Raw genomic sequence first — 18,366 nt, forward strand, 5'->3', positions numbered from 1 at the left:
ATGTACCTGGCCAATTTTACATGGGTGTTCTCTCACCAATTATCCCCATAACTTCCAGGTAAGATAGGTTTGGCTGAGAGGTAGCAAAAGGCCAAAGGTCAGCAAGTAAGCTTTATGATAAAAAAAGATTTCAATTCCAGTTACACAATACTGTCTCTCTGAGATCAGTGCTTAGTATATACATGGTTCCAGTAGTGAAACACAGAAACCTACCAGATAGATAAGCAATACCACAATTAATATGCATAACTTGCCTGTTGTGCAAAATAGGCTGCCCAGATTTGCAGAACTGGAATATGGCAACCCTAGTTCAATGGAAGTACACTGGTGAAATTTGCTATGGACCGTACTCATTATTTATGTATTTATTTATGTATTTATGTATTTATTTAAAATTTATGCTGGGTGGAAAAATATTTTCAGAAATGGTACATTGACAGAAAAAAATCCTCATTTGTTAGAAATATTATTTTGGTGGCGATGGCGGCTTCTTCTTCTTTTTGGCCGATTCTTTTTTAAGACTGGCGTATAGGAACAATGACTTAAAACCCACTAGATCAATAGGATTAATGTAAGTGTTGACTTATCACTGAGCAACAGATTCAACAGATCTACTCTGGCTGGAACTAGCAATTGCTTTTCCTAAAACCACTCAAATATGCTTCATAGCTGAGAAGAAATTTGAATCACGATCACTGTACAGAGGTCCAACACACTGATTCTATCAGCACACTTTTTTCCTATTTAGTATTTTAGAGAATTTCACATGTTCAGAAGTAAAATGTGGCACACTAGTTCATTGGACAAAGCATTGCAACAAAACTTCCAATTCTTAAACCCAGAACTTGGAAAACCAAACAAGTTACACGGAATTTTGGAAGTTATAGTCCAAATAGCTAACATTTCCAAGCCCTGCTCAAGTCATATACTAGACATATATGAGCATTTATAAATATTTTTTTTAAAATTACACACATACAAACACAGATCATACATAAATAATCATGAGAATTCATATGAGCCAGAGTATGAATCATTAGATCTGAATCTGGGCTAATATTCTCCATCAGTCATCTACAAATTTTCTTGCTTAATTGCTTTTAGGAAGTGACTCTTCAGTCTCAGGTCCCTATCCTATAAAATCAAAAGACAGATAAAATACACAGATTTTTTTTCAGGGGCTGATACACTGATAAAACTGGAAATGTACAGCTTGATATTTACAGTTTTGCTGTGGGGTAGTCCAGTTTGCACCATCCCAGTGATGTGTAAATAATTATTAATGTAAGAACTTTTCTCTGTGCTTCTTTCTTACAAATTATTGACTAAAACTGGGTTTTACAAATTCTTTATACACTGTGGAATCATTAGGGGAATGCGGGAGATATAGACCACACAAGTTGACATCCTAAGGGGGTAGGTGACACCAATGCTTCCCAAATATCTGCCTTCTGACAAAAACAGGTTGTAATGTTCGCCTGAGTCCCAGTAAAATTTTGGAGCTCAGTGGAAAAGATGGGAGGAGTGGGAGGAGAAACAGACCTCTTTTTTTAAAATGATAAAATTTTAAAATTAAATAAATCTTTTAATTATTCTTTTTAATTTTTCTTTAAAAAATCACCTTACCAAATTTGCACTTTTACATGTACATGTAAATACATTTAGGTTGTGTATGTGATATTGTAATTTAAAGCTATAATTTTAATTTTGTGGCTCAAGTGGTTAAGATGCTGACTCTGTTGATTGCAAGATTAGCAGTTTGGCAGTTCAAGGCCCAGGTGCCACATGATGGGGTGAGCTCCCATCACTAGTCCCAGCTTCTGCCAACTAGCAGTACAAAAGCATGTAAAAGTGCAAGTAGATAAATAGGTACCACTTCGGTGGGAAGGTAAACAGTGTTCTCTGTAATCATGCTGGCCACATAATCACAGAGTAGTCTCTAACAATGCTGGCTCTTTGGCTTAGTAACAGAGATGAACAGAGATACGGCTTGACAGCTTTGTCAACAGGGAATACCCTTACCTTTTAACTATTGGCATTACTATAGTTTTTTGTGGGTTTTTCGGGCTATGTGGCCATGTTCTAGAGAGTTTCTTCTGATGTTTCGCCAGCATCTGTGGTTGGCATCTTCAAAGATTCCTTTCCAGGCAAGCATTCCCTGAAGATGCCAGCAACAGATGCTGGCGAAACATCAGGAAGGAACTCTTCTAGAACATGGCCACATAGCCCGAAAAACCCACAAAAAACTATGGATGCCGGCCATGAAAGCCTTTGACTCCATATTGGCATTACATTCAGTGATATAGAAATTACAATTTGTGAGTTACATTAATACAAAAAACATTACAAAGGATTCTGTATGGTGTGGTATTCGAGCAGGTCAGTGGGGGAGGGTGAGACCATGTATTACCATGCTGGGTGATGCCAACCGTAGTGATGCCACTGTTTATACACAGTAAGATTCAATCCAGAGTAAATACGAACAGAAATGGGGCATACTATTTCATTCTCCTCGACTTTAAATTATTTCCAGTACTGTAGACAAAATTTGTGACAGAAAAGATGTGACTAGATAAGTTTGAGAAACCCAACTCAGGCAGTGTGATAGTGCTGCTGTCTTAAAAGCTTTGAACAGCAGGGTGCATATAGAAATATTTGCATACTGATATCCCAGACTGAATTCCAGAGGGCTTTATTTGGGTTCTAGTGAATCATTAAATAGAGGAATTGCTCCAACAGAACATTTTTATCTGATTTTAGATCTTCTCTCACTTGAGGTACACAACTATTTATTATTTATAATAGGCTGAGTTTCCCTTATCCAGAATTCTGAAACCCCAAATAGTCCAAACCTTTTTTCATGTGTGCCTGAGATAGTGACACCTTTGCTTTTTGATGGTTCAAAGCACACACATTTTGTTTCATGCACAAGATTATTAAAATATTGTATATAGAATTCCTTATAGGCTGTGTACATAAGGTGTATGTATATGAAATATATATGAATTTTGTGTTTAGACTTGGAACACACAGACACACACACACACACGCAGTAGAGTCTTGATTATCCGACCTTCGATAAAATGACATTCTGGATTATCTGACGTCGGTGCTCAGTGATTTCTTTACATTTTCAGAGGACTGAACTGTTTATACTGTATAGTACGTACTGTACATCACAATGTTGTTCAGTAATTTCTTTACATTTTCAGAAGTCTGAACTGTTTATACATTACAGTGTTGTTACTGTAATGTTACTGCAATGTTACTTTTACTGTTACTGCAGTAAAACTTCAATACGTTTGCAATTCATAGTGATTTCAAGGCTTTTCTTGGACCCCCTGGATTATCCAACATTTTCGGCTAGCCAACTTTCAGCCCGCCCGTTTATGTCAGATAATAGAGACTCTACTCTACTCTACTCTACTCTACTCTCTCTCTCTCTCTCTCTCTCTCTCTATATATATATATATATACACACCAAGTCTAAACACAAAATTCTTTTATATTTCATATACATACACCTTATATAAACACTGTGCATTCAGAGAGCTGACTGTATGCTCATCTTCATTTTCCTCCAAGGAACTCAAGATGACATATGTCGGATTTTCCAATTTTATTCTTCCAGCACCTCAGTGGAATAAGTTAAGCAAAGAGAACAGTGGTCTTGCTGAAGCCTATCCAGTTAACTTCATGGCTGAGCAGGAATTTGAATGTCCCAAAGACAGCGACTTGCTGCAGCTTACCTAGAGCAGAGGTGACAGTGCAGAGAAACAAACAGAGCAAAAAGAAAGGCAAGTGCTACCCGTGGCTACAATACAATAAAGGTGAAGAGGATTTGGGTGTTTTGCCACTGGAGAACAAAATGTCTTTGAACAGGAGGATCAAGATTTTTAAACCAAGAAAAGACCCAGAGGGAGAAAAGCAAGCAAAGGGCTAAAGGAAAGGAAAAATTAGCGAGCAAGAGCTGGAATAAGTGATACCAGAGCCAGCCTGCAATCTATTTAAAGGAGAACAAAGGGAAAACGAAGCTTACTGATGTGCTGGGCTTCTCATAACCCTGCTCACCTGAAGAGCTCCTGTGTTCAATGTGCTTGAGGCTTTTTTTCCTGCATGGTTTGTTAAGAGCTGCAATTCAAACCAGAAGAAATAACAGAGGCAATAAAATTGTGATTGTAAGTTAACAGAATATATCATCGAAACAACTTTTCCTTAATCTCTGTTCTGGAATCATTTACTAGAACAAAACAAGACCAGTTGTCTAAACTGATATGCAGCAGAGACTTTGTGAAATTGGTTAATCCCTCCTTTCCTTGTGCCCATTGTTTTTATAGACTGAAGTAGTCAACATTAATTCCAGACTGAACTTTCCAACTTTCAGGGAAGATACAAACCAACAGTTTTCGTAACTTCTGTATTGCATTGACATAACATGTAGAACAACACCAATTTTCCTGTGCCCTTCACTAAGCGCAGCAACATATTAACACTAATAAAACACTGATACAAGAAAAGAGAAAAAACAGAGATGGTTCCATTCTAATGCACATCAATGAAGACTGGAGCAAATGCCATTGGTAAATGGTATCACAGAGCCACACATACAGCAAAATGCCATTCACACACTTAAAACAGTATAAATGGCTTTCAAAAATTAAATTAATAGGTAGAATCCAGATTATGTCCATGATGTGAGTGGGCTTTCAATTCTCTCTCCTCCCACGCGCATACTGGAGATGTTCCGATTAGATCTCCTACCCTGTTTACACTGGGAATGCTTTTTTGTGTGTGTGAATAGTAACTTGCAATGCAAATAGCACATGTGGAGGATGTGATGGGTATCAGGCCCTAGTGGAATGCAGTTAACACACCTCCAATCATCCTTTACTTCAAATCTAGACTGGAGTTCTTTATCTACTATTTACTTATCAAAACCCATTCAGAGCAGCCAAATGTTTTGGTCTACAAACTAGAAACCTGGTTTTGTAGGCACCTAAAGACCCCAAATTCCTTATGATCTTAGGAGCTAAGCAGGATCAGGTCTGGTGAGTACTTAGATGGGGGAATACTAATGAATACCAAGTTTTGGAGGCTGTGTTTCAGAAAAAAGACCATGACAAACTGCCTTGGAGTATTCTTTGCCTTTAAAAAAGCCAATGACGTTAAAGAGGTTGCCATTAGTCAAGTGACTTGACAAGGACAGCAAAGAAAAAAAAACAAGAAAAGGATAAATCTTTAAATCTCTTTGAAATCCAGTTCCTTAGACTTTATGTAAACATCTGTTTTCAATGTTAGTAATACAAACAAGGGCTGGTATAATGATATTTTATTCCTCAGCCTTACTATGATAACATTGGCATCTTGGCACAATATTTAAATTTTAAATACTGTTTTTAAAATCCATTCTGCCTGCCCATGGAATTGTCTTCAACCAAGATAACATAGACTTGTCTTCAACTTCATGTATTTGGAATCTTTATCATGAAAAGAATTGTATCATCTGTTCAGTGAGTTACATTATCTTTTTTTTTTATCAAAAACTCTTGGCAGGAAATTAAAGTCACCAGTATCTAAAATTTTATACTCAAGCCTGCTAAATGCAAAAATGCTGCTGATGCCTTTTCAGTGAATGTAACTTGAGTCTGCAATGTAAATCAGTGTGAAATCTGGAAATGATTCATGCTTACATTTCAGCACCTGCAAACTTTATGCTTTAGCTGCTTCATAAACACCCATATAGCTGTAGGACATAAGGTCTGTTCTACTTATCCCATATTACACTCTAGCTTTCTTTCTTTCTTATACAGAAGTGATTGATATACATTTTGGTAGCTAAAACTGCCCATGTTTTTACCATTAGATTTGTCTAGGCAAGCTCCCTGCTATCAATTCCAAAAAGGACAAGACCATGTCTTCTCTTATGGAAATGATTTTGCACGGATTGGTTATTTATGTACAGGAATAAGAACATGGGAATATGTCTTCTACCCAATCAGATTATTGGTCCACCTAGCCTGGAGTGAGCAATAGCAAAGGTCCAGGGGCCAACGTTCGTCCCCTTAGATGCTGTAGGGCAGTGGTTCTCAATCATTTTTTTACCAGGGGACCCTCCCCTCAAATATATTTTGTCGCTGCTGACCGCTCAAGATTTAAAAGCTAGAGAAGGAAGAGAGAGCAGGAGGATCCTTCATATTGGTGGCCTGGTGGTCCATGGATTTGGCCTCCTAGGGATCGCTTTTCCCCATATTATCAAATAGGGGCATGTGCATGTGGGCGAGGTAACACGTCTGTGTACACGTCACCACCACGGAATAACATGGGGTGCAACCATGTGTTTTTTGCCATCTGTTGAGGGGGTGAAGAACTGAATCCCCAAATTTAGGAAGGGTTCACTGTAATACCTGCACACTGAACCATTAACCATTACACCATCCATTAAATCTTCCTCGAGGCGCCAAAGGGAGAGGGAAAGACTTTTCTCCTGCTTCTTCTCACTAGTTTGTAGCTGGGGCGGATTGAATAGCAACGCACAGGCCCAGTCAATCTTTCCTTGATTTCTGTAATGTGGCTGCTCTGTTGTGGGAAGGGGGTAGGAATGGGATGAGCAGCTGAGCAACAGTGGAGCTAACAGCCAGCCAACTAGCCTTTTTCCTTCTCTCCCTCCCTCTCCGTTTCCTCCTTTCTTGGGGAAAGACAGGTAACTCAAACAAGAACTTTAGGTGATATGGCGGCTGGGGGGATAACCTTTTCTTCCAAACTCTCTCTTCAAAAAGTGACACCACCAACAGAAACCCTTTGTATCTCGAGCCCTAGGGGCTGAGGCAACTGTATAGAGTCTTAAACTATATTGGTATAGAAATATACAAACTATAAAATGATTATTCTGGCCCTGACTACTGCCAAGGTAGAATATTGTTTCGAAATTATATAAATAATGTGAGCAATTTTGTGGAAGGGCAGAAGGTTATATAATACAATAAACAGATAAATAAAAGTTGTGAAAAACAGCATCCACTCTACGAAACCTGAAAAACACTGTGGAAAAGCAATCTCATGTTCCTGACCGCAGGTGTGTTCCATACTAGGTCTTTTTTCACATTTTCTTGATTTGCCCATACTAATTAAAAACTGATAGAAACCAAAGACTATTCCTGACTGAAATAATGATAATAATAAAATATACAAGTGCATGTGAGTTCAAACTCTGATGTGTTGGTTAAGTGAAAAGGTAAAAAGTCCTTCCTCCTTACAGTCTTATTTTTTAAATTTAAAAATTAGGAACTTTGAACAGGTCAGAGTCTTCAGCTAACCTTGGACAACAGCCTATGGTTTACAAGGGCAGTAAATTTACTCTGGATTTAACTGTTTCAACATGCATCAGATACAAATTTAAACTGATATGGGTCAAAAATAAATTCTCAATAAATCTGATATTTTGTTTTACCCTCTACACATGAATGCATTTCCATTTCAATACATTTAAAATATTGCACACTGCATCTACTGTTCCACCTACTCTAATTTTTGTTTCCGTAATAGTTCTGAAGGACCCTGGAAAGAACAGAAAAGCTTTCAGGATAATGCAACATTGCACACATTGGTTACCAGTATATTGAAGTACTCTTAATGGGCATTCCTGTATTCTTGCTGACTTCAAGCTTCTAAACAATCTGGCAGTTCATAAAGTTACATTCAATTGGGGAAATGAACAGTAAAGCAGATCAGTCATTCCTGCATTCCTCCACCCTCAATCCAATTTAAAGAGTCCATTAAAGTGTACAATCCTATGCAATGCTTACTTAGGAATAAGTCATACTGAATAGCGTGGGAATTCATAAAACTGTTGTAAGAATAAAACGGAAGAGTGCCAAAGTAAAACCATTAACTATCACACCAAGCAAACCAGGTTAACTGACATTCTGCACTACAGTCTTACTGAGATTTATTTTAACTGAGAAGTTAAAAAATACAACTACTATTTACACAACAAGTGCTGTTTGACTGAAAACTGGAAATCTATTCATTACCAGGAAAGAGCAAATCTCCCTGTGATTTAAAATGCAAAGAATCAATTAACAATATAATGTTTGCATTTACAAAGAGTCATTTTTAACTGAGACACTTCTTGCATATAGGAAATTTTATTATGATGTTCCTGCATGGGTAGCAATTTACACCTTCATCACAATACTGATGCAGACTCACAAACTTGCCTACTCTGCACCCTCCTTCTCTCAGGTCTAACATCAGATATCCTATTAAATGTTTTTTACAATGACACACTGCTGTTCTTTGTAGTACCAAAGCCAAGGAATGTGTTTGATGTGAATAAATAAAGTAAAACAGTCCCAATGAAGCAAATTTATTTTATTTTTTTAAGTATGATACAATCAGAAGTCCAAAAAAGCTACCTGTGTTCATTTTAGTTTTCTTTTTCTACTGTTAAGGAAGCAATATATTTTTCAGTTCTTTCAACAATATCAGTATACTTATAATTTATGTATCCCACTATTATAAATTGTTACCAACTCCCTCCCCCCCCCCAAACTCAAACAAAACAGTACAAAATAAGACAAACTTCAAAATAACACTAAGAACTGCAAAACAATATATGATATTCTTCCAGTCCTCATGATATTTTTCCCAATGCTCATGATGTAAGATGTGAATACTCCGAAAAAATGAAGAAGTCAATTACAACTTCTGTTTTCTCAACTAGGACTTCATTTGTCTAATGTCAGGGGTTCAAGAATAGATAAGTAATTTGCAGCCAGCAACCAACTGAATATTTCAACAAAGTCTGTCAGCCAATCTGTCTTCAATACTGAAGTGGCAGGAATGTGATGGTGAAACTAGCCTTCACACAGCATCATGTAAGAGAATCCAGCTGTGCTTGTATGGACTCCAGCTATTTAATAGAAAAACACAAACATAAAAATGTTTAGAAACAGGAAAATAGAAGAGAACTAATGAACTACACAACTTAAATAGATTCATATACCAATGAAAGAATCTGACTATTATTAATTCTCCATAAAATTTATGTTGTCAACCTTTTTGAAAAATTATCTGCTGGCATTATCAATAGCTGTTTTGCTGAAAATGTGCAATGTATAAGAAAATTTATTTCAAGGGACTGTGTTATTATAAACACATGTTTTCCCTTTTGGAAAGTATCTTTTAGAAAGTTGTGTGTCCTTTTGTTACCTTTGAGATTTAAGAACAAAGCAGAGTAAGCATCACCTTGTTCAAAGTCACACTAAACAGCAAATGTAAAACCTATTCAGTTAGTCCTTTATATGAGATATAACTCGAAGAGGCAGTATTTTTGGTGATGCAGCTATTATATGTTTACAAGGAAAGCTCAAAGCAAGAACAACTAGAAACCAAAAACTGGTAATAAAGACTTATTAAGGACAAAGGAAAGGTTATCAAAATGTTAGAAAGTCTGTAAAAACACCAATAAATACCTTGTTATAGAATTCAAACAGTTCCTCATGAGTGAATTCCACAAACACTTTCTCCATGTTCTGTGAAAGAGAAAGATTGATGAGGCTATGTAATACATTATCTGCAATGTACTTCATATGACAATTTCTCTCACATTTTAATTTGAGCTGTAGGGGGACATACAAAAACTGCAGTACTCCAGGGCAAACCTAATGTTCATGGTACATGCACAATGTATTATGGAAAAGCATTTCATTCTACATTTTCATGTGTCCCTCTGGAAATTATTCTTCAATGTGCTAGAAAAAAATAATTTCATTACCTTTTTTTAAAAAAAACACAAGTATTTCAACTTTTTCAGCAGTTAGAACAAACCAGTCTAATGAGACACTGGAGACAGAGTATATGACTAAACTCACATATCCATTAACAGGAACTCACCACCAGAGAACTAATATCTCAAATTAATCTAACAGTTATGATCTTACCATGCTGAGTTTGCTCTAGTCATTTACACAGACACTCAGCCAAAGTTAACAGCACAACTGCTTCAAAGCAGTGCTTAAATATCAGTAATATCTGAAATGCCTTGTGGTTACTGTGTTTATCTTGCCCATTTTTGCTATGAGTTTGATGTGGGTGAGACTTCTCTTTGTAAGGCCTCTTAATATGAACTATCAAGTACATTGTGTAATGCAAGTGTAGTGAGATTACTGATATTTAATCCTGTTAGCTGACCTATTGGTATGTGTTGTTTTTATTTAAACTTTTGAAAAGTTTTAAATGAAGTATAATTGAGCTAATATTATGATGTACTGTAAATGTAACTACAGTTATTGTATGTCTATATTTTGGGGAATGATAGCAGGTACTATAGCAGAACATGGGTAAACCTATTCTGATTGATTGGGGAATTATAATACTCTGCATTCTTATTTTTCCCCCATTCTTATTTACCTCCTCTTCTGGCAGGCCTTTCCTGAATAGCAAACCCGGCTACCAACCAAATAGTACTACCTCAGCGAATACTCCTTACCCCAATTGCTCATTGTCTATTTTAATTGGATTATTTTAATGTTCAACTGTTTAACTGTTGTTTTAGAGGAAGGAGGGAAACTGGGATATTGGGATTCTGTATGAATATTTTAAATGTAAGCAGCCTTGATTGTCTTTGATAGAGAAGTGGGGTATAAATAAAGTTGTATTATTTATTATTATATTTAGATCCAGCTATATGCTCTCTTGAATTGATATTTTCATTTTGTTGTTAACTGCCATCACGTCAATGTTGACTTATTGCAACTTTATGAATGAGAGCTATCCAAGTCACTCAGTTATCAACAGCTCTACCCGTGGTGGTGAACCTATGGTACACATGCCCTTTCTGGCATGCGAAGCCATTTTGGAGGGCATGCGGATAAACGGGAGGGCGAGAGAAGAAGAGGAACAGGCACGCACCTGTTCCTCCTCTTTCTCACCTTCCCATGCCTTTATCTGCCTCTCTGAAGACAGATAAAGATTTGTGCCTGTTCCTCCTCTTCCCCCTGCCCCACCTCACAGGCCTTTAGCTGTCTCCAGAGAAACAGTTGAAGGCCAGGAGGGGAGAGAAGGGGAGGAACAGGCACACGCCTATTCCCCCTGCCCTCCTGGGGAAGGTCTCCCCTGGAAGGTAGGCAACCCATCCCCAGAGTGCAGAAGTCTTACCCCCCAGAAGTCCCATCTCCCCCCCCCCCCCCCGGCATCAGGTAACACCCGGTGCCGGAAGGTCTTTGAGTTTGGGCACTCAGTCCCTAAAAGTAGACTGAGCTCTACTAAGGTCTTGCAAATTTAGGACCATGGCTTCCTTGATTCAATCTATCCACCTGTAATGTGATCTTCCTCTTTTCAGACTGCTTTCCACCCTACCACGCATTACTGTCTTTTCTAATGAGTCATTTCTTCTCATGGTATATCCAAGTAGAATAGTCTCAATTTGGTCATCTTGATCTTTAGAGAGAAATCAGATTTGCTTTGTTGTGACTTGATTTGGCTTCTTGTCACTCCATAGTATCCACAGAACTTCCCTTCAGCACCACATTTCAAATGAGTTGGTTCTCTTATCAGCTTTCTTCACTGTACAGTTTTCACAACCATAGAAAACATAAATATTATGGCATGGACATTCCTGATTGGTATTTAAGGATGTATCTTTACACCTATGGATCTTCACAGAATCATAGAGCTGAAAGAGGTCCACAGGCCACCAAGCCCAAACTCCTGCTCAATGCAGGAACTCCAGCAAAAGATTCCCAGTAGGTAACTGTCCAGCCATCTTTTCAAGACATCTAGAGTAATAGTCTCCACTACCTCTAAAAGTCAGTAGTGAACCACTCTGTCAAGAAGTTCCTCCTAAGGGTCAATTGAACACTGCTCTCCTGTACCTTAAAACCATTAGACTGGTCTTACCTTCTGCGAAAGTAGACAAATCTGCATCCTCCTCTCTATGACATTTTGTTTGTTTAATGTGCATCTTTTCATTCACACATTCATATAAATTCATATTTTAACATTGTATAAAGAAATGGGTCATATCCTCCCTCAGGCAGAGGGCTCCCCAAGGCCCCTTCTTGCCTTTTTCCTCCCCCTTCAGGACAGAAAAGGTTTGGGAAGCAGAGGAAGAGGGGGAGGAGGAGGAGAGGGATCAGGACCGCCAAGTCTCACGCCCCCTCCTTTGAGCAACTCTTGTCCCCCCTGCAACCCCTACAGTTTGAGAATCACTGACCTACTCCATTATCTAAATCTCTGACAAAGTGTTAAAGAGTGGTTGCCCTAGGACAGAATCCTGTGGCATTCTGCTCAAGACTTTGCTCCATCTTGAAGAGCAGACATTGATGCTAACTCTTTGAACATGGTTTTCCAACCAATTAGAGATCCACCTAATGTTTTCATCTATTCCACATTTAATCAGTTTGCTAATCAAAATACCATGTGGGACACTGATCCTTATTAGCTATACCACACTATTTTTTACCATACCATACAATCTTACCCAAAGAGTTGAGGCAGTATGTAACGTTGCTTGTTTTAATCCTGCGATAACTCTAACAGGTGGATCAGGCCAAGAGAAAATGACTGGTCTAAAGCCACCCATTAACTCAGGTCTAAATTCAAAGGGCTAGGTGTCTGCTAGTGTGACAGGATTTTCTCCTTCACCCATCCACCTTCAATCCTGCCTGAAATTTTGCACCAGAGGGTTTCTGAGCCCCCCCCCCCCCGAGCAGATTTGAAGGTACAGTGAGCCAGAAAATGGTGCTCAGGAGAAGGTGCTCCTCCTCTCAACCCTCTCCCAGACCGTTGGAGGCCGGGAAAAGGGTGAAAGCAGGAGGAGCGACTAGAACGTGCCAGTGGCTCATCCCGAGACCTTTTGCAGCCTTCAGCAATCTCCACAGAGATAGCTGGGGGCTGGAACAGGTCTGTGGGAAAGAGGGATGGGCCGCCTGCCCAGTCTTCTTCCCCCCAGCTTGCCTTTCCTCCACCTAAAAGAGCCCTGTGGAGTCCGTTCGAACGGAGGAAAGGCAAGCCGGGGAGGAGAGGCCTGGGTCACGTGCCCATTCCTTCCCCCACCCCTCGGCTTGCCTTTCCTCCCCACGAATGGGCCCCTCAGAGCCCATCCAAGTGGAGGAAAGTCCTGGGGAGGAGAGGCCTGGGTCACATGCCCAGTCCTCTTCCCACCCCTGGCTTCCCTTTCTTCCAAGCAAATGGGCCCCTCGGAGCCCGTTCAGGCAGAGGAAAGTCCCAGGGAGGAGGGGGAAGGTGGATGTCACCTCCTCCTCCCTGTGGGTCTTTGCCAGACCTGAGGTGTCCTTTCAAAGACACCTCTGGAGTAGCAAAGCCCCAAGGAGAGGAGCAGGGGCTGCAGATCTACTCCTACTCCTCCATGAGGGTCTTTGCCAGACCTGAGGTGTCCTTTCAAAGACACCTCTGGAGTAGCAAAGCCCCAAGGAGAGGAGCAGGGGCTGCAGACCTACTCCTACTCCTCCATGAGGGTCTTTGCCAGACCTGAGGTGTCCTTTCAAAGACACCTCTGGACTAGCAAAGCCCCAAGGAGAGGAGCAGGGGCCGCAGACCTACTCCTCCTCCTCCATGCGGGTCTTTGCCAGACCTGAGGTGTCCCTTCAAAGACACCTCTGGAGTAGCAAAGCCCCAAGGAGAGGAGCAGGGGCCGCAGACCTACTCCTCCTCCTCCCTGTGGGTCTTTGCCAGACCTGAGGTGTCCTTTCAAAGACACTTCTGGAGTAGCAAAGCCCCAAGGAGAGGAGCAGGGGCCGCAGACCTACTCCTCCTCCTCCCTGTGGGTCTTTGCCAGACCTGAGGTGTCCTTTCAAAGACACCTCTGGAGTAGCAAAGCCCCAAGGAGAGGAGCAGGGGCCGCAGATCTACTCCTACTCCTCCATGAGGGTCTTTGCCAGACCTGAGGTGTCCTTTCAAAGACACCTCTGGAGTAGCAAAGCCCCAAGGAGAGGAGCAGGGGCCGCAGATCTACTCCTACTCCTCCATGAGGGTCTTTGCCAGACCTGAGGTGTCCTTTCAAAGACACCTCTGGAGTAGCAAAGCCCCAAGGAGAGGAGCAGGGGCCGCAGATCTACTCCTACTCCTCCATGAGGGTCTTTGCCAGACCTGAGGTGTCCTTTCAAAGACACCTCTGGAGTAGCAAAGCCCCAAGGAGAGGAGCAGGGGCTGCAGATCTACTCCTACTCCTCCATGAGGGTCTTTGCCAGACCTGAGGTGTCCTTTCAAAGACACCTCTGGACTAACAAAGCCCCAAGGAGAGGAGCAGGGGCCGCAGACCTACTCCTCCTCCTCCATGCGGGTCTTTGCCAGACCTGAGGTGTCCTTTCAAAGACACCTCAGGACTAGCAAAGCCCCAAGGAGAGGAGCAGGGGCCGCAGACCTACTCCTCCTCCTCCCTGTGGGTCTTTGCCAGACCTTTTCCAAGGACACCTCAGGACTAGCAAAGCCCCAAGGAGAGGAGCAGGGGTCCTGGGCCCATTGTTACTCCCCTCCACGGGCACTTACTGGTTCACAGGCCAAGGGAAGGGCAGGAGGAGCAGGCGCATGCCCATCACCCCCCCCCCCATTTTCCCTGACTTCTAGCGGTCTCTCAGAGACAGCTGGAGGCCAGGAAAGGACACAGAGGAAAGTCCCGCCCCAGAAGCCCCGCCCCATAGGGCAGAAGCCTTGCCTCTGGCACACAGCCCAACCGCCAGAGGGCAGAAGCTCCACCCCCGGCACAATGAACCAAAAAGGTACTCCATCACTGGGCTAGCAGATGTCTGCTAGTGTGACAGGATTTTCTCCTTCACCCATCCACCTTCAATGCTGCCTGAAATTCTGCACCAGAGGATTTCTGAGCCCCCCCCCCCCAAGAGCAGATTTGAAGGTACAGTGAACCCTCCACATTCACTGACATTAGGAGCACAGGACCCCCATTAAAGTGAACAACCCTATGATCAGTATCTGCTGGAAGTTGGCCTACAAATGCCTAGAGAAGGGATGTTGACCACTGAATCATGCTGAAGAACCTAGAGATTCCTAGAGAGAACATATTAATCAAATCTGTAAAAGCCAAAGCCACAAATGTGGAGGGCCAACTGTACATGGAGGGGGTGGGATTGCAGGTGAATAGGGACTCATTCTCCCAACCCTTAACTTAATGGACAAAAATAGTCCAGCAGTGGAACAATATTGCTGGATCCTGCTCTATGTTCTCTACACCATCTCTACTATCCCTAGCGAAAGAATGATATTGTTGTAGTGATTATGATTGGGATTGGGTGGTAAATTTTTACACCTAATGCAGTTTTCCATGATACAATACAAAAATGATATCCTACTTATGAAATATACCAAGGTGCTATTCAGGGTTCTTGGACACTACGGTGTTACCTGTTTTGGCACAAATTTCCACTTATGGTATTTAGTGATTAAAAATATTAAAAAGCACACCTATCACGATACCCCAACTTTTACCACCTTCTCCTTTTTTAAAAAAAAATAATAATAATAATCCCAAGGGATAGAGGATTTGATCAGACTGGCCAAGTGCTACCCAATTCTCCATGCCTTCCACATTTAAAAATAAATAAATAAGGGCAGGGGGGTGCATTTTTCCAAACCGGAAGTGACATTTTGATACCTTCTGATTGAGTGAGACAAAGTCCTCATGTAACAGGCCGAATGACTCTCTACTCCATTGCTGACCATGTTCGCCAGGGTCTCATTCTCTCTCGTGTGTTTGTGTGTGTATGCTTTTTACAAAAAGATTTTGGGATGGTGGAGGAGATGAGAGGAAGTAAATCTTCCAAGGTTCAGAAGGGGGGCACAGCATGTACATCTGCACTAAGTAGTGTAAATCTAAAAATACAGTATGTCATATTAAAGGAACGATTGATTAAACTATGCTGTTACCATTTTAATTTAGGTTACCTGATACAGCTATGTTAAACAAAGGATTTGCATCAGATTAGATTTCAGACAACTTCTAAAGTGCTATTTAGAATAATAACTGTTTATAAATATCAAAAATATTTAAACCAATGCCAGGTTAAAAGATAAGATTGGTAAAAAGAAAAAACAGAGCTTGTATGCATTGGATTCTGCCACTAGCCCAACTATTTCTGAGAACTGGGGACCAGCACAGCGACCGCCTCAGAAAAAGGAAACAATGCCTATCTTTTAAAGTGGATATTAACAGCCATAAAATCACTGGGGCCAGCATGTCTACCTCAATGTCTCCTCCCCACTTCTGCAGAAAAAGGATCCTTTCTAGCAATTTAGGGAAACATATAAAGGGCCAGTAATTTGTATGAGAGTTTAGTCTTAACTCTGATGGAGGGAATAAAGCAATGCTGGGAATGGAACAGTGAATAAAAAAATAGAAATACAGGAAAGGAGTTTCTTTCTGCCATGAGTCCTGCTGATCCTTTCTGCAAGGAACTTAATATGCTAAAAGGAAAGAAAAAGATTTGTAAAACATTCTGCCAGGTCTTAAAACAAGAATAAATCAACAAGTGGCTTCAGGGAGGAAAGGAAGTGGAATCCATTTCTAAATAATGTTTCAGTGTCCCAGCCTTAGTGTCCCAACCACTTTATTGCCCACAATCTAAATCAATGCTAACACACAACTGTGAAAAGCAAACATACAAATATGCAAAATAATACTGGACGTTTTCTGTTCACATTAAATAAACAAAACTTGGACAATTTGCTTAACTGTCAATCAAGATTTGGCAAGCAGCACTGCTCCCAAGCTGCTAAAAACTGAACAGTGTCATTTGCGCAGTTATAGAACAAAAGCTTCAACGTACTTCTATTTATTAAAATGTTAAATATCCATAAGAACTTTTTAATGTTGGAATATAATGAAAAGTAAAGTGAGGGTATAAGAATCTTTTAAAGAAATACTTGTATATGATATCCTTACAGTTGGTTGTTGTTGTTCTTAACTGACATCAGGTCAGCTTCAACTTATGGCAACCCTATAAATGAGAGAACAAAGTCTATTCTACTTATGAACTTTGGAATATTTGTGCTAACCTAGGCTGCATCCACACTGCAGAAATAATTCCATATGATGCCACTTTAACTGCCATGTCTCAATGCTAAGGAATTCTGGGATTGTACTTTGTTGTAGCACAGGAATGCTCAGAGAAGGGTAAATGTCTGAAAAAACTACAGTTCCCAGAATTCCATAGCACTGAGTCATGACAGTTAACGTGGTATCAAACTGGATTATTTCTGCATAAAGAATATCTTTCATCAAACCAGTAAACAGTAATGTGAAAACTGAAATTTAAGACATCCAACTAAACTTTAAATAAAACTGGCATAACTGGCAGATGTCAATTTTAAAATTCAAAATTACTCCTTTTTAAAGAGATGCACTACCATGGCAAATTTATGTCAAGCACATCTAGAAAAGCAGATGGAGAGACAGGTTGGCTTCTGTCTGTAAAATATCCATGCATGACAGCGGTATTATATAGCTCTTAATGCAACAGAAGTATAATAATTTTCACTACAGTCTGTTGCTTGAAACTAAAACAACATGAGCACATATCTCTTTAAGTTTGAAGAAACTCTCTTTCTGGCTTTACTATGCGAACAGAGATTCAGGAAGGACTCATCCCGTGCTTTCTACAAGCGCGCTGATGACTAAAAAGGACAATCCGAGACGAATATCTTGACATTTGTTCTATAAAATTAAATATAGGGATATTGTATTATCTGTCAAATTTCAGTTCATGTGAAAGACAACTTTTTCAGATTTTATTTATTTATTTGGGTTACCCCAGTTCTCATGGTTCTTTAGAATTCCACCCTAACTATTGTAGTCTGTCTGTGAGTCTGCCTGTGCTGTACTAGTTACCAATGAAATACTGACAAGAAAGAATGATACACATTTTAAGATACTTGAAAAATGGTCTGTTACTAGCAGTAAAGTCAAATACATTTCAGCCTATGCATATTCTTAAGGCCTTCTTCAGGGGCTATTTACAAAAGGACAACACATAAATTCATAATTTATTACATGTACTCATTCTATTTGCACATTGCTAATACCCCATAAAGAATAAAAATTCAGAACTTTCTGAGCAAGGCTTATAAAAGCTACACAAGGATGGACCAAACTATTAGTAGGGTGATATAGATTGCTTCAGTCTTCATATTTTGTGAGAGGGGTGAGCTCTGTTTGCTTGCAATATGGAAGAAGGCTGAATGGGTTCCTTACTGAGATTAGAAGACATCTCTATTTTCTGTGGTCAGCTAAAGTCTTGTCTGTTTACCTAGTTGTTTTTTCTGGCTATCTTCCTCATTGTTAACTTTTTCATTACCCTGTTTTTAAATGAATTTTTAAATGAATATTATTGCCTC

At 40.1% G+C, this 18,366-nt stretch overlaps 1 protein-coding gene across 6 annotated transcripts in view; it reads right to left on the minus strand.

Moving 5' to 3' along the window:
• COMMD10 (COMM domain containing 10) overlaps nt 1-18,366 on the minus strand; it is a 110,546-nt gene that overhangs the window by 28,583 nt on the left and 63,597 nt on the right. For 2 of the 6 annotated variants that reach the window (XM_089512379.1, XM_089512331.1), the window contains 2 exons: nt 9,474-9,533; nt 8,356-8,911 (listed from right to left, as the gene is read on the minus strand). The exons of 1 other annotated variant lie outside the window; for it this stretch is intronic. In XM_089512379.1, the coding sequence (XP_089368505.1) occupies nt 8,873-8,911; nt 9,474-9,533 (99 nt within the window). In that variant the 3' untranslated portion in view covers nt 8,356-8,872. Of the gene's footprint in view, nt 1-8,355; nt 8,912-9,473; nt 9,534-16,386; nt 16,438-16,915; nt 16,971-18,366 lie in introns of those variants that run through there. 3 more of the 6 variants (XM_089512369.1, XM_089512361.1, XM_089512342.1) reach the window with 3 other exon arrangements.

The sequence above is a fragment of the Sceloporus occidentalis genome, unplaced genomic scaffold, assembly GCF_023333645.1.
Source record: "Sceloporus occidentalis isolate IW3139 unplaced genomic scaffold, rSceOcc1.0.p SCAF_1, whole genome shotgun sequence".
Classification (NCBI taxonomy): domain Eukaryota; kingdom Metazoa; phylum Chordata; class Lepidosauria; order Squamata; family Phrynosomatidae; genus Sceloporus; species Sceloporus occidentalis.